The sequence below is a fragment of the Acomys minous genome (assembly GCF_964271855.1).
Source record: "Acomys minous genome assembly, chromosome: 4".
NCBI classification, from domain to species: Eukaryota; Metazoa; Chordata; class Mammalia; order Rodentia; family Muridae; genus Acomys; species Acomys minous.
In genome coordinates this window covers 85,313,293-85,328,746 of record NC_140486.1, presented here as the reverse complement: position 1 = coordinate 85,328,746, position 15,454 = coordinate 85,313,293, and the positions used below count along the sequence as shown (strand labels likewise).

The window sequence follows — 15,454 nt, the reverse complement described above, 5'->3', positions numbered from 1 at the left end:
AATCTGTTACCTTCTCAATGTACAAACTTTCTTTGTTTTTTTCCTGTTTCTAAAGATGATGATATACTAGTATTTTAAGCTTTTCACACACACAAAAAAATGCATTTCAACAGAAAATATATCACTGGTTAAGTGAAAAGAATAAACTCTAAAGCTTTGGCCTACCTAGTCCCGACGTCTGTGCTCGGCTGCAGCGTTTGCGAGTGCCTTCCTTTCTCGTTTCCTTCATATCATCACTCTCCAGGGAAAACTCTTCTCTCATCAGGTTTTTACCAGAAGTACTCAAAGGCACAGAACTCTCACACATATTGTCCAGGGAAGACTTCTTCATGTTAGATGAAGGCATCTGAGATAAAGGTTTCAACACCTTTGTGCAGAAGTCTGCCCTACTCTTGGCAATTTTCTCATTCTCCAAATAGTTTTCCTTATCAGTCTGTTGGGAGTCAACTGACTCTGTGAGGTCAAGGTTGGGTGCCATCTCCACGGCTCCATGGGTATCTGAAGACAATTCTAAAGTGATCTTTCTTTTCTTTGACTTGATTGGCAGTTTACTAGCTGTTTTGGCTGGGCGGTTTTCTTCCTTTACCACTCCCCCAGAGAAGGCGTCTCCCAGTGAACTCACAGTGCTGCCTTTCTGCTTCTTTGGCAGGTTAGTTTGTTCCCCAGGACCAGACTCTGCTTCATTTGTACTGTCTTTTAAGCCAGATTCCAAGGTGACAGACACCTGTGAAGAATCAGTTAACTGCAAAATACATCTGTTCTTATTCTTAGCTCCTGTCAAAACATTCTCTGCTTTACACGGTAATTTTTTCCTTTGTTTTTTAACTAGTACGCAAGGATCTGGAATTGGATCACAATCTTCCTTTTTATTACTGTTGGTTTCCCCATCATAGCAACTCATACCATCTTGACGATCTTTGATAGAACCATTCACAACTGCATTAATAGTCTCGTATACTTGGTTCATTTGAGAAAAGATTTCTGATCTATTAACTTTCTGACCGAGTTGCTTGTTTAATGGGTCATGTGCACTCTCTGCATCATCTTCATGTATTTGGATGACTTTAGAAATTATTTCTGTCTTCCGATGCACATTTTGTGAAAGCTTCTTACCTACTTTTGAATCACCGTGGCAAGCAGGCTGCATGTTATGGTCATGCTTCCTCAACCCCAGGAGGGTTTGAGGCTTATAATTGCACAACTTGGCACTGTCTTTGTTACAAAGAGCGGGCATTTCAAACCCACATAAATCCCTGAAGGTTCCAGGGGCATCTTCATCTTGTTGTAGTAAGGAAGACTCATCCTTCTCTGAGCAATGAGCAGCTCTGTCATCAGTAAAACGAGCCACTCCAGAAATTACTACTGTCTTGCGATTCAGCTTCTGCCTGGAGCTTTTGGTAATTTGGGACTCAGTCTGAGCAGGGTGCATGCTAGTCATCTGCTTGTGCAAATCCAGAACATTCTGGGTCTTACAGTCACGTACGTTTCCATGGTCTCTTGTGAAAAGAAGAGGTGTTTCAAATTCTTTAGAAGCTTCTAGGTTTCCATTGGTGGGCTCTTTATTCGCTAGGGTTTGGAAGGGAAAGTTGCCCTTTTCTACAAGGTGAAAATCTTTATCACTATCCTCATGTATTTGGTTCATTGTAGAAATTATTCTTGTCCTCCGATTTATTTTCGGCCTAGGCTTATTTATTTTTGATTGATCTTGCTGAGCATCAACATATATTTTCAAGTCTGACATAGTTTGAATCTCAGAGTCACAGACATCTTCATTATCTTTGCTGGAAAGATGAGCTATATGAAATTCATTTGCAACTTCTAGGTTTTCAGAAACCGTGCCTTCATCCTTTTGGTTTGGAAATAAGTTATCTTTTTCTGATTTATGAATCACAAATGTCTTCCGAGATGGCTTACTTAAATTACAATGGAGGGTGTTCTGACACAGATCAAACTTACTGTCTTGAAAGAACTTGACTGAACCCCGGGAGAAGGCGACTGAACCCTGGGAGAAGGCGTCTGTTTCCTGTTGCTCATCTGTCGTGTGTGTTTGCTTCCTCTTATTATTTTGTGTGCTCTCTTGACCCACACCGCTCTGGAGGGTTATTTTTCCCAGCAGGTTTGCCGGAGGAGGCTGTTCAGGATTGGGGACACAGTTTGGGGCTTCTGAACCCCCTCCACCATCTGAGACAACAGAGCCTCCCTCCGGTCCGTTTTCAGTCTTTTCCTCAGCATCCACATCTGAACTACCTTTACATTTTCTCTTTGGTCTTCTTCTCTTATCAGAGCTGGGATCTTTCACTTTTCTGAAAGTCTCCTTTCCACAATCTGCCTTTGTCTTATTTTGATTTTTTTTGCTTTTTGAAACTGTAATGATTTTGCTTACTTCACTCGCAGTTAGATCCATGTCAGCATTTTCATACAGAGTTTTTTGCAACTGAGGGTGATCAGTGCTCTGTACTTGCTCCGTGTGCATTGCATTAGGGTCACAGGCAGACTCAGAAGGTAAGTCAGGCAGGCACTGGGCTTGTCGTTGCGTTTTATTACTGCTCTCATTAGTACAAGCATTCTCATTACTCCAGTTTGATCCCAGGCTTACAATCTGTTGGTGATCTAAATCTGTCACACACAGAATGCTTGCAGTAGAAGACCCTCGCTTCTTCCTCGTAGTCACATTATTAAGTGATGATTTCTCCCTTCTGGGGCTGGGAGACAGGGTAGTTTTCATCTCACTCAGAGAACTCCTAGGACTTTGATCTGAGTGGCAATGGCTCTCTACAAAATAAAGAAAGATAAAAATAAGGAATAAGCTACAGTAAACAAAGCTGTTTCACAGAGAGGATTTCTGATACTTTGTTCTTCTTAGATCCTTATACTATTCAGGATTCATGCTGATCAAAATTAGAATAAGTGCAGTACTCATGTCATATTTTACATCTAAGTCCATGGAAAATACATAGTACTGAGCATCCATTCAGCCTCTGCCTCAAGACTAGAATGGGTATATCCAACAATGAGCCTATAAATTAAATGAATGTAATGGTGTTTCCAAATCTCAAGCTAAGCAAAACGGACATCTCAGTCCTGCTCATTTTTGAAGATCACTTCTAGACTAACAGTACTAGGTTCCCGTGGATCTGACATTTGCCAGGATATGTACTTCAAGTTAAAATTTTCACCAGTAGTTTTAAGTGGTAGAAGTTAGCAAGTACAAGTGAGGGATACAAGAGAGCTACCTAACTCTGTTTAGGCATTGTTGCCCTCAAGAAAATCTGAGGAACAACTACGGAAGTTCTAAAAACAATCATACCTTTAGGAAGTACATCAACACTAGAAGTATGTTCTGAATGACCTGTGCCACTGGTTTGCTGAGTATCTCCCTTAGGAAGCAACATTTCCACACTACACTGATGTAAGGAAAAAGGCTGAGGTTGTCTGGATACTGAAGAGGTCCTATCAGCTGATGCATTTGACAGAGCTCTCTTGTTACACTTTGTGTTCCATTTATCATCATCACCATCATCATCATTTTCTGCAGTTAATGGAACCCTAAAGGCAAGTGAGAAAGAATTAAGAAGTTCTATATTTTACGAAAGATATGTAGAAAGAAAAAAAAAATATCACTATACTTAGGCCAATAATCAGACCATTTAGAAAACATGGGAAAATTATTCAAAGAAAAAGTAAAAACCTGATAAGCACACAGGGATTATTAAGGAAATGGGACATGGGCTGGAGAGGTGGCCTAGCAGTTAAGAACATGCACTGCTTACTCTTCCTGAGGCTCCTGCCATCCACATTGGGCGGCTCACAGCTACCTTTAACTTCAGCTCCAGAAAGATCTGCCCCTAGTCTCCATGAGCATCTGAACTCACAGACATGCACACACTTATAAACATGCGCACACACAATTTTAAAAAATGTTTTAAAAAAGAAATGAGATGCTATCAAACTTCTCTGTATGAAAACCATACAGACAGGCTTAAATAGTTTTTCTCAAGCTCTTAAAGAAAAATAATACCACTCTACGATTCTCTTCCTGAAAACAGAAGAGAATACTTAGAAGTCAGCATACCTGAAACACCTAAACCCGAAAAATAGTTGCAACATATGAAAATTATGAATAATTTTCATTGTAACACATATGTAATAACACCTTTAAAAACAACAATAATGATTGTGTGATACAGAAAAGGAATGCAGTAGCAGTTTGTTATTCAAAAATAGATCATTGAGAGCCGTGGCTCAGCAGGTAAAGGTGTTTGTCCTGCAAAGCCTGGTGGCCTGAGTTCCATCTCTGGAACCCATGTGAAGGTGGGAAGAGGGACCCCACTAAGTTGTCCTCTGATCTCCACAATCATGCTTTTACATCCCCAACCACACATCATGTGTACACATACACCCACTGGTAGTAATTAACCAATCATTGTACTTCATTATATGAATAGAAAAACATTAAAAATTCATTATAGTAATAAAGGAAAGGATTATCTTTTCAACAGCAATGGAAAACACACTTGATTAATTCAATAGCTATTCATGAAGAAACTCTCAGCAACTAATTTTAACTTATGTTTTCTTTTTTCTGAGACAGAGTCTTATTGTGCTGGCCAGCTGCCCTTGAGTCACTATAATTTGACTCTTTAGATGACTGAAAATTGAGAAGTAAAAGGACTCTTGAAACAAAGGTTTAAAAACCTGGCAAAGAAATAAAAAACTGTAGGCTTAGGGCCAGTTGAAATCGCACATTGGGTAAAAGTGGTTGCCATGCAAGTCTGAGGACTTGAGTTCGATCCCTAGAACCAACAGTGGAAGGAAAGAAATAACCACTGAAGTTGTCCTCTGATCTCTGTACAAGCTCTGTGGCATTCATGCATCTACGCATGCACGCACGCACGCACACACAGAGGTCTCTAGTCTATTCCCGGAGTCCCCACTAAGAGACGGAGTCCTTTGTCGATACAAACACATAGGAATTTATTGAGCAACACGACAGGCTCTGTCCGGCTCTTTCAAGCTGCAGACTCCGAGAAGCAGAGGCATGGGCCTTTTATAGGTTTTAGACAAAGAACTGAGTTTTACAGTGTGTGATTGGTTGACATTTGGGCAGAAAAGCTGCAAGCAGGGAGTTACAAGCCTTGGCGTTTTGTGGTTGGATAATGGGTGGAGGGACAATTTGACCTATGGAAAAGATTGGTTGAAGCAGTCACAGGGGGTGTTTAGGAACTTTTTTAGTTGGGGAGGGGTAGCAGAAAATTTTAAACACAGCTGGTTGTCCTTGAGTCCAGCTAGACCCTGAGCACAGACTGAGACCTTGAGTAAAGTTGGACTCTTCAAGGTTTTCCTGTCCCTGGTGTGTGTGTGTGTGTGTGTGTGTGTGTGCGCGCGCGCGCGCGCGCACGCGCTAATGGGGGTCCTTAAGGGCGGACTGGGTAAGCTGACTTTTACATTTTTCCAAGCTTTGGCCTTAATGGGGGTCCTTAAGGGGGTTGGTTCCTTCAGCACGCATGCACTCACACCACACACAATAATGAATTAATGTAAACAAACAAACAAACAAAAAACTGACGACTGGGGGCTTAGATAGCTTCTCTCAAGCTTTTAGTGTGCCTGAACTTATGGTATTTTGCCTCAGCGTGGAATTTTATTAATCTGACTGACCTAGAAAATCCAAGTGCTCATATCATACCCAACAATGGAAGCATAGTAGGAATGCCTGCTGTTATTACTTTATCCAACTTTGAACAAGTAGCTATTGCAATAAATTAAGAAAAAGAAAAAAATACATGGCTTGCAAAAGGGAAAGAAACTGTCCTTATTTACAAAAATCAAAAGTGTATTCATAGAAAATTCAAAGAGACAGCCCCAACAAACTGTTAGAATTAATAAGTCCACTGGAAACAAGGCCAATATCTGAAAGTTAATTGTATTTTTTTGTAAACCAACATCAAGAACACATAATTTAAGACAACTGCACTGAGTACCCTGGTACATGCGTGTGATCCCAGCATTCCAGTAGTGGAGGCAGGAGGAACAGGAGTTCAAGGCCAGCCTCAGCTACATGAGATCCTGGCTCAAACAATCAAAGCAAAACAAAGAAATTAATTCAGCACAACACTAAAATATCAAGCAAGTAGGAAAGGACCTAGTATATAGAATAACTCTGTATTAAAAAAGAAACTATACATAGACAAAAATGCATAGATAGCTAAGTAGACCAAGTGGTACAGTGTGCTTATAGATAAAACAATTGTATAAAACGTCTGTTTTCCTCAAACTGAACATATTCCCAGTCAGATTTCTACCTCTCCCTGTGTGTGGGGTGGGTGGAGGGGTGGGGAGGTATGTGAATTGATCAGCTAGTTCTGAAATGCAGAGGGCCAAGAATAGCCATACTAACACTGAAAAAGGAAATGAATGAGCTAAGAAACCCTCTTAGAGGCAGCTGCCAATCCTCTAAGCTACTTTGTTATTTCTCAGCTCCATGTACCCCAGTAGTGCTTGCCATATGATCCATTTGGGCTGCTTCAGTTCCATTAGGCAGCCCTCGAGGCCACATGATCATGGCCCAATGGTGGCTCCCTTCTCTCCCTCCTCCAGCCTCAAGGTCCCTTTGAGATCCCAGGCTGGGGAGCCTAAGTCCTGCCTACTCCTCTCTCGCCCCAACAGGCTGCCAGCTCCTTTATTTAACAAGTCAGAGAATACTGGCTGTCAAAGTCACACAAAGTCACCTGCACAACACCAGTTGGTGTATGTTGTCTGCGTGGTAACCAGGCCTTAGGGGCCAGTAATCAGCATTAGAATACACAGTGCCAGACCAACCCTCAACAAACAATGAGTTCAGAAGTAGTTTCTTACACCTCCAGCCAGCCAGCTCAGTATCATACAGATGGAAACAGTCATTAGGTGAGGGAAAGATAATGTTTTTTATAAATGGTGCAAAGCCAATGGGACTTCCACACCAAGGAACAAAGCAACAGTAACAAGCGTGATCTTCCTAAAATTCCAGGTAGGCTGGAGATCTAGCCGGGATAGGGGAGCCTGAGAGAGGAGATGGGTGAGTATGCAAAGCTAGGCTGGAGACCTGGCTCTAATCCCTAGGACCCATATGAAGATCAAAGGAGAGCACTCCCTTCACGCAGGTGGCCTCTGGCCTCCACACATATGCCACGGCACATGCAAGTGCCTTCCCACAGCCATCATGCTCACAATAATAATGAAATAATTAAAAAATAAAAATAAAAAATGTAAAAGGGAAGATGTATACTCTTGGTATAAAATAGAGTAAACAGTAAAGATCAATAAAGGGTCACAAAAAGAATTAACCAGAACACTAGGAGAGAACACACACACACACACACACACACACACACACACACACACACACACACACACACTCGGCTTTATAAAGAATTGTTCATCTAAATATCCCAAGGGGACAAAAAAGAAAATATGCAAGGCAGAAAGAAAATATCTTTATACACAAAGTAAAAAATAAAAACAATTCTAAGAGCACATCTGAACAAATGTTTAACTTCATTTGTCATCAGGGAGTAAAAATAAAAGCTTGACTTTGACCCCACCACACACTGGGGATACAGGCCAGGAGTGCTCACACACTGCTGGGAGGACCATGCTCCAGAAACAACTGGCAGTCTCTCCTACAGCCACATACATATCTCCAATAACTCTGCTCCTAGGTGGACAGGTACTAGGTACACACCAAATGCAACGTGGATTTGCTCCCCAAGCAGGCGATATCTACAGATCTATATGTGGCAGCCTTACTCCTAACAGATCAAAATTGAGAAGCAGCAGCCCAGCAGAAGAATGGAGATGCAGTGGAATACTACATAGCTATGAAGATGACTTACAGCTACAATACAGAGAACGCTACAAACACAACGCTGAGCAAAGGCAGGGTTTTAAAAAAAGTATTTTTCAATCACAGAGGAATTTCAAAAAGCATAAAAAATTCATCTGTGATGTTTTAAAGTCAGAATCCTTGGGTAGGCATTGAGTGACAGTCAGAGAGGAAGCTAAAGGGATATCTGAGATCATTAATAATATTTTTTCTTTATGGTATTCTGAGAGTATGTCATATAATGCTGTTCATTTGTGAAAACATGCCTTTAATATATACATAACATTTCAAGCAAAATTTCATTAAAGAATACAGTGAAATTTTATTTAACCAAGTTTTAAGCAATTACCTTGCAAATGGAAGATGGATGGATTTGCATGGCTTGCTGATCCGTTTCCTCTTGCTAGCTGACAGGAGAAGAGAATTTTGATGGAACTATTTTTGAATGAAACACACACAAAAAAGGTAAGATAATCTATTCTATCAGACTTGTCATTAAAATAGCATAGATTCTACTAGGATAACGACAGAAACAGAACAAAACAATTCTTGCACAGTGTATGTGTTGCTGGGGATTAACTCAAGACCCTGAGCATGCCAGCTAATTATTCTACCACTGAACTACCCAGCCTTTCCTTTAGCCTTTAATAATTGAATAAGTATAGTGTAAAGACAAGGTTAAAACAGCCCATCTTTCACCATACTTTCCAAATGATAATCACTCCTGATGTTTGTTAAGTAACTTTCTAAACATTCTATAAATCGAAAAACAAGGATACACACCCATGTATATATAAGATAGTTATAGCTATATATAATGTGTTCATGTCTGCTACACATGTGTTATGTAGCATGGAAACACATTTGGGAGTTGCCAATATATGTCAGTAATTAAAACAAAGACTGGTAAAATTACTTAGCCCTGCTGAGTACAGGTAGAAAAGAGAAATCCAAGAACTTAGCAGGTGGGGAAGGAAAACAAAAATGGCTAAAACCAGTGTGTACAGAGGGCATCAATAGTCTGGGATGACTGCTCCCTACAGAGACCTGGTACCCAGCCTGGCTCTCCCGATGCTCCTCATGCTGTACATAATAAACACATGGAGGTTCTGGGCTGCCGGTGGTGCATCTCCATCAGGGTGCAAGGCCCACCGCATCCCAGCCTTTCTGTTTGTGTGTCTGTTGTTTCTTTATTCCCAGTAGTTTCAGTTAGGTCAATCCCTAAGCTGTCACAGCATAAAGGCACTTGTCAAGAAAGCCTTATAATCTGAGTTCAACCCCTGGAATCCATGTTAAGGTAGAAGGAAAGAACCAACTACATAAGTTTTTTTTTTTTTAAACCTCAGTATACAACAAGATTTAAAAGAAAAAAATGAAGTATTTATTTTGGGTTTGCAAGATGATTCAGTGGGCATTTTTTACACACAGGTTTGATAGCCTGAGTTCAATCACAGATCCCACAAAATGTCGAAAGAACCAAATCCTGAGAGTTGACCTCTGCCCTCCACAACCCATCATGGCATGTGTGCGCCCACCCATAGTCATACCTACTAAGTGACAAACTTTTTAAAAGACAGAGTAGACATGAGCCTTCATCCTCACGTCACAACTGCAGTGAGAGGGAACTGTGAAAGCAAACTCAGAGCTCGTCTGCTGGATAACAGTTAGTTCCCAGAGAGTGGACCACGAGCTTCCAAGCTGCACCTTCACCCTCCTGCTTCTGTCCCCACTCGATCCACTCTTCTTTACTTCAGATGCTAATCTCAGGTGTCTCTGAGATGCCTGAAGAGAACAAGCCCCTCTGGGAACACCACTTTTACATAATGTGCTTTGACGGAGCACCCGCATGGCTTTGTAGCGTACACTTCAGTTAGCCTCACAGTGCTCCTAGGGCTGGTCTCCAGAGCTACTACATAGCGTGATACCCTTTCTTCCACGTCTTACTGAATTGTTTCAAGTTTCAAGTCAATTCCTATACTGAATCTTTTGCATGTTTGTCCTTTATTTTATGTCGGTATTTTAAATTATCTAGAATTGATCTTAGAGACAATAGGATCTGCCTATTTTTCACCCTAATAGTTTTTTGATTTTTGTCTCTTTATTTTAAAATAAATTCTTTTCTAACTTAAAATGCTTTGTTTCTAAATCTTTTTGGTGGGTCACTATGTTCCAAAGAGCTATTTAATATATTATTTTAAATCAAAATTTGATTTTAATGAAGTAATTACAATTATAAAAATGATGTATTCTACATGGTCACTATTATTTCCTTGCACATTTGAAGTTCTGACCTTGGTGCTATTTAATTAATCTCGACTATCTTTAGTAATGCTAAAAAACAGCCTACTCAGCTGCATTCACTTACCTCAGAAAGACTGCTCATTTCAATTGCAGTTATCAGGTTATTGTTCACAAGTGATTCTATTTCTATAAGCTTCTTATTCTGTGAATGTAAAATAAAGATGTCTTTTAATTAAGATTTGGATTTTGTTATAATGATACCATATATTTGTGGATAGCATCAGTGTAAGAAGACTCCAATTTTTACAATTTTTTATTTTATTCTTATTTTTTGGGACAAGGTATCACATTGTAACCCAGGGTGTCTAGAAATAACTTCATAGCGGAGACTGTATTTGAATTTATGGCAAGCCTCCTGCCTCAGCTTCCAAACTACTGGGATTACACACATGAAATAATACCTGGTAACTGAGATCACATTAAGTTCAAAAGCTACTATAATGAAAGTCAAAATAGCTGTGCACACACAGACATACTGTGGACACTTATGACATCGGTAATAAATTTTCTTCTATTTTTGTTTTCTCATAATCATGTATCTTATAGAAAATAAACAAAGTTGGTCAGTAATATGAATTTAATCATCAAAGTATTGCAGGCCACTTTTCCATTTTTAAACTAATTTTTAGTCACTTTAGACCTAAAACTACAGTTATAACTTAGCTAAATACGAACTTTCCTTGCGCTGTCTGTAGCTGGAGGTTAGAAGGAAAAAGAAAGGACCACCTCCATTCTATTTGGCTTGTGGCCAATGAAATGCAAGATTAAAGGAGAACAGAGATCTGGGATAATCTCTTCTATCCATCCCACGAACTGTGCTCACCATTGAAAGATGACGGAAGGGCCAAGTTTTGATTATAGTGAGCAAGCACATGTTGATGACGGTATTATGCTGGTTTCTAGAGCACACAGCATGCATTTAGAATAAGATTTAAGATGTCTTTTCCATTGCCAAGAGGAACCTATCCTTTAGCATAGACTTACATGGCATACTGACATTCAACAATTCTCTACAACTGGAATTTTAAAAACATTTTTAAGAGTTTCTAAAGTAATATAACTATAGGATCTTATTTTAATGTAGAGTCCAGGCAATACAATTTCCATACCAAGTTATTTAGCTTCAGGCGAAGAAAGGTATTCTCAAAATTCAGCTTCTCTACTTCCTTTTGTAATAGCATCTTTTCCGTAGAAATTCTTCGAGAATTCTCTTTCTCTTTGCTCAGAGCCCGAGCTAACGCTCTGTTGTTGTGCTTTAGAGAGATCTTGAAAATAGACGAATTGTCTGCAAAAATATTTTTAAAAAGTTAACGCCAAGCTTCTACCATAATTCTTTAAAAAAATTTCACATTCCTTAGTAAAATTACTTCAGAAAAAAATTGCCGTTTAGTTTATAGATATCAAATGATGGTTGGAAAAGAATGGCAGTATAAGCGTAGTTTTAGAGAAAAAAAATGTACAGAGTGTGAAGCTGAAGAAATAGAAGCCAGCGAGAAGACGACAAGCTGAGAGGCCCGCAGTGGGGAACAGGGAGCAGCAGCACTGCAGACAGAGCAGGCGCAAGGTGAACTGTGACCCTGCCACCTGCTCCTTTCTACCTCGACTAGAAGCAGGCTGAAAGCTGGCCCCGCAGCGCTCACTGGAGACCCACACGTGTTAGGGCAGCCAATCTGAAATGTGTGCAGAGGTTTCTGGGCTCCACAACTCAGTACAGTTGTCTATGCTCCTAAATACCATTTCCTAAACCTCAAATGAAAGGACTGATCGTCTAGGGCCTGTGGGAGCTTCACCTCTACCCAAAAGGTTATACCTCTTTTAGTAATTGACTGAAATCTAAACTTGACCTCTTATTAAAAAGAACTATGCCAGTGTGATTTAAATCACTACTGAAATGGTGGCAAAGAAATTTTAGTGAGGATCCAATGATTAAATTCACCTGAAAATATTATGTTCCTTTAGTATGATTAAATCATAATTATATTTCCATAATTTGGATTTAAATTCTACTACATGCCAATAACCTACCTACTCCACGGTTTATATATCTATAAATATAATATATACACACATGTGTGAGATAGGATCTGGCTAATATAGTCCTGCCTTGGCCTCTTGAGTGATGGAATTATAGGCATGTGCTAACAGATCTCACTAAAATAAGTTTTGTTAAATATAACCTCTTTAGATGTCCAGAGAAAGATTTTGGGCATGAAAGAAAGAAAGAAAGAAAGAAAGAAAGAAAGAAAGAAAGAAAGAAAAGAGAAGAAAAGAATCCATGACAGGCCTTCACCTTTGGCACAGAATACTTTCCCTTGGCTCTCTTTGGTATACTCACCAGAAACAGACCACAGCCAGCTAGGGTTTCCAGAAGCTACAAAAGAGCAACCTCTCCTGCTGTTTGCCAAATGGTCCTGACAAATGAATTAGGACTCAGCCACTGTGGGAGGATGGTACTCACAAGAGTTACCTACAGGTCCTGGAGGAGCACTGTCATAATTTAAACACACTTAGGCGTCTTGGCTCTGTCATAAGTTGTGAGTGTGACACCAGCAGGACATTCCCCAATGTAGTCAACATAGCTATCAACCATTGGGATAATTTGTGGGAGCAATAAAAGTTTATCCAGGGGTGTTTCCCACCTCTGTGGGTGTTTAAAGGTTTTATTTGTCTGTCTGTTTGCCTTCCTAACATCTTATTGCTCGGATTCATACAATCTCATTTCTCACATGCTTTCTCGGTGAGCTTTGGCCTATATAAAATAACGTACTTACCACCATACCTAATCTTGGCCAAGCCCTTCTACATTGCTCATCGCCTGACTGCCATAAACCAGACCAAACCTTTCACTCTAGTTAGCGCTCTTCTAGAGATGCCATATTGGTATTGTCTTTGCAGGCTAAGAGGTAGCTGCCAGGGGACAGGCCAGCCATGTCCCCTGCTTACCGTTCCACTATCACAAAGGGTAAGTTAGCAAAACCATTCAGCAGAAGAGCTGAGAGCCATGGAAAAGGTCAAACAGAAGAAGTAGGCACCAAAGAAGCATTTTAGTAGTTTTCTGCACTAGCTAAAGTATGGTAGTAAATCAACCAGTTCTTCAGGAAGGTAGAAGGAGAGTAAAGCGTCAGACGAATGGTACTTACTTAGTATTTTTGTTTTGATTTTTGAAGCAAGAGAAACATTCAGCTTTGTCTTTGAGAGTCTGTCCTTCACTCGCCTCTTAATTCCAGGGGTGACAGAGTCAACTTCCATCACTGAGCACTCCATCACTAAACAGAAAGGAAAAGAAAGATGAGGGTGGGGTGGGAAGTGCAGTGCTGATTAATAAGAATAAAATAAAATGGGCAGCTGGAACATTCTAAAGCGCAATCACGATGACTTAAAATACACTGCATATAAGTATTTGCAAAGTCCTTTGCATAAAATCTGAAAACAGGACTTTATATACTCAGGAGAATTAGTGAATTCCAAAAGGGTAAATACTTTGTTGTGTTTTTCCATTCAGAACTGTATTATGTCTCCATGCCCGGCAGACACAACGGGCTAGGTCCAGGTGACAGAATAGGGCCCCTGCTATCACAGGCGGAATGATCCAGTCTGAGACAGACACGGTTCTGCTACCATGCAGAAGCATAACCTTAGCCAGGTGGGTGGGGCTTAGCAGAAGCACAAAAGAAATGGTTAATTCCAGGAGAGAGAGAGGGCTGGGAAGATAGAAAATTATAAGCTTACTTACATCTACTAGATCTATGGTCTACTAGGATTACAGTGTAATAGAAAGGAAGATGAATAAATAGACAATATGACAAGAACAATAACTTTAACATACAAGGTATCAGAGAAGTGGTTAATGCTGCCTGGGCAGAAAAAACACATCAGAAAAAGCTTCATGAGGTGCTAACAGGTAACGGTGCTGAGCTTGGGTGGGGTCAACTTCCTAAATCTATGTCCCCTCCACAAGCCTCCCTCTTTCCATCTGTATATAAACACCCTATCAGCTGCACTCACCCACTCCCGACACTCAGCAGCCCCACTACTGCTTGCTGTGAGCCCACAGAACTATCTCACTATTCTTTTCATGCCGTCACAGGAACCCCTAGAGTGCCACCATCCTTAGCTTCCTCACTTTAACTCCCCTCAAGTCTTCACATCTTATAGTAGGCTAGAAAATGACCTCCCTGGCAGCCACAGGCCAGTCTGACCAGGGAAGCAGGCAGGCTCACTGCAGACCTTCACCTCTCCCTCCATCCCTGTCAGTCCAATCCCCCAGCCTCATGCCCAGCTCTGTAGCAGACCCTCTGCTGGGAGCTCTCCTCACTCCCTGCCCCAATTCTCAGGGGAATAAACAGGTCCTGGTGAAACCCTCTGCTTTCCTCCCTCCTGTGGGCCCCCTATGCCATCACCCAGCACATCTCTAGCCTAAGTGTCAGCTCTCAGTACCCAGAAGCACATTTTACCCGAAATCTCCAGGAACCACACCTATCAGGACTCCAGGAAACACACAGCCACCACACACTCCACAGAACCAGAGAGGAAACAGAAACCAAGGAACAAAACACCCACCTGACAAACACAAGACCAGATGCTGCACCTAGAATTACAATCTTCCCAATCCCAGAGGGCTGCATGCCAGTGTAAACACACAACAGCCAGGACAATCTGCGTCCACAGAATCTAACAACCCTACCTCAGCAGATCCCGAGTATTCCAACATAGCTGAAGCACAAGAAAAAGACCTTAAAACAGTCTTTATGAATATGATCGCAGCCCTTAAAGAGGAAATGAATAAATCCCTTAAAGAAATCTGTTGAAGTGAAATATATGAAAATACAAATATATAGTGGAAGGAAATGAATAAAACCATTCAAGACCTGACAGTGGAAAATGAATCAATAAAGAAACCCCAAACTGAGGGAAATATGGAAATTAAAATTTTAGGAACTTGAAGAGGAGCCTCAGTGGCATACCTCACCAATAGAATGCAGGAGACTGAAGACAGAATTTCCGGCACTGATGACATGACAGAAGAAACGGCTAACTCTTATTTATTTATCTGTTTATTTGTTTAATTTTGAGACAGTTTTTCTCTGTGTAGAAAATGATTACTATCCCGTAAACAGTAGACTATAAAAGCACATAGCAATAGTGTCATCTCTCAAACACTTGAAAGGGAACAGAATATACAAACCAAGTCTGTCTTTCAAACATTCCAGTCAGAAAATTTAAATTTCCGTTGAACTTTCCTAATAAGCTGATTCTGACATTGTCCCTTAATTTAATAAATGGCATTATCAA

General features: G+C 40.5%; 1 protein-coding gene across 4 annotated transcripts in view; it reads right to left on the bottom strand.

Moving 5' to 3' along the window:
* Window positions 1-15,454, bottom strand: part of SGO2 (shugoshin 2) — a 58,957-nt gene that overhangs the window by 14,058 nt on the left and 29,445 nt on the right. For 3 of the 4 annotated variants that reach the window (XM_084778899.1, XM_084778898.1, XM_084778897.1), the window contains exons 2-7: window positions 13,303-13,413; window positions 11,272-11,447; window positions 10,227-10,304; window positions 8,211-8,296; window positions 3,308-3,546; window positions 166-2,772 (exon numbers count right to left, since the gene is read on the bottom strand). In XM_084778899.1, coding sequence (XP_084635025.1) covers window positions 166-2,772; window positions 3,308-3,546; window positions 8,211-8,296; window positions 10,227-10,304; window positions 11,272-11,447; window positions 13,303-13,411 — 3,295 coding nt within the window. In that variant the 5' untranslated portion in view covers window positions 13,412-13,413. Of the gene's footprint in view, window positions 1-165; window positions 2,773-3,307; window positions 3,547-8,210; window positions 8,297-10,226; window positions 10,305-11,271; window positions 11,448-13,302; window positions 13,429-15,454 lie in introns of all 4 variants that reach the window. The other variant, XM_084778896.1, reaches the window with a different exon arrangement.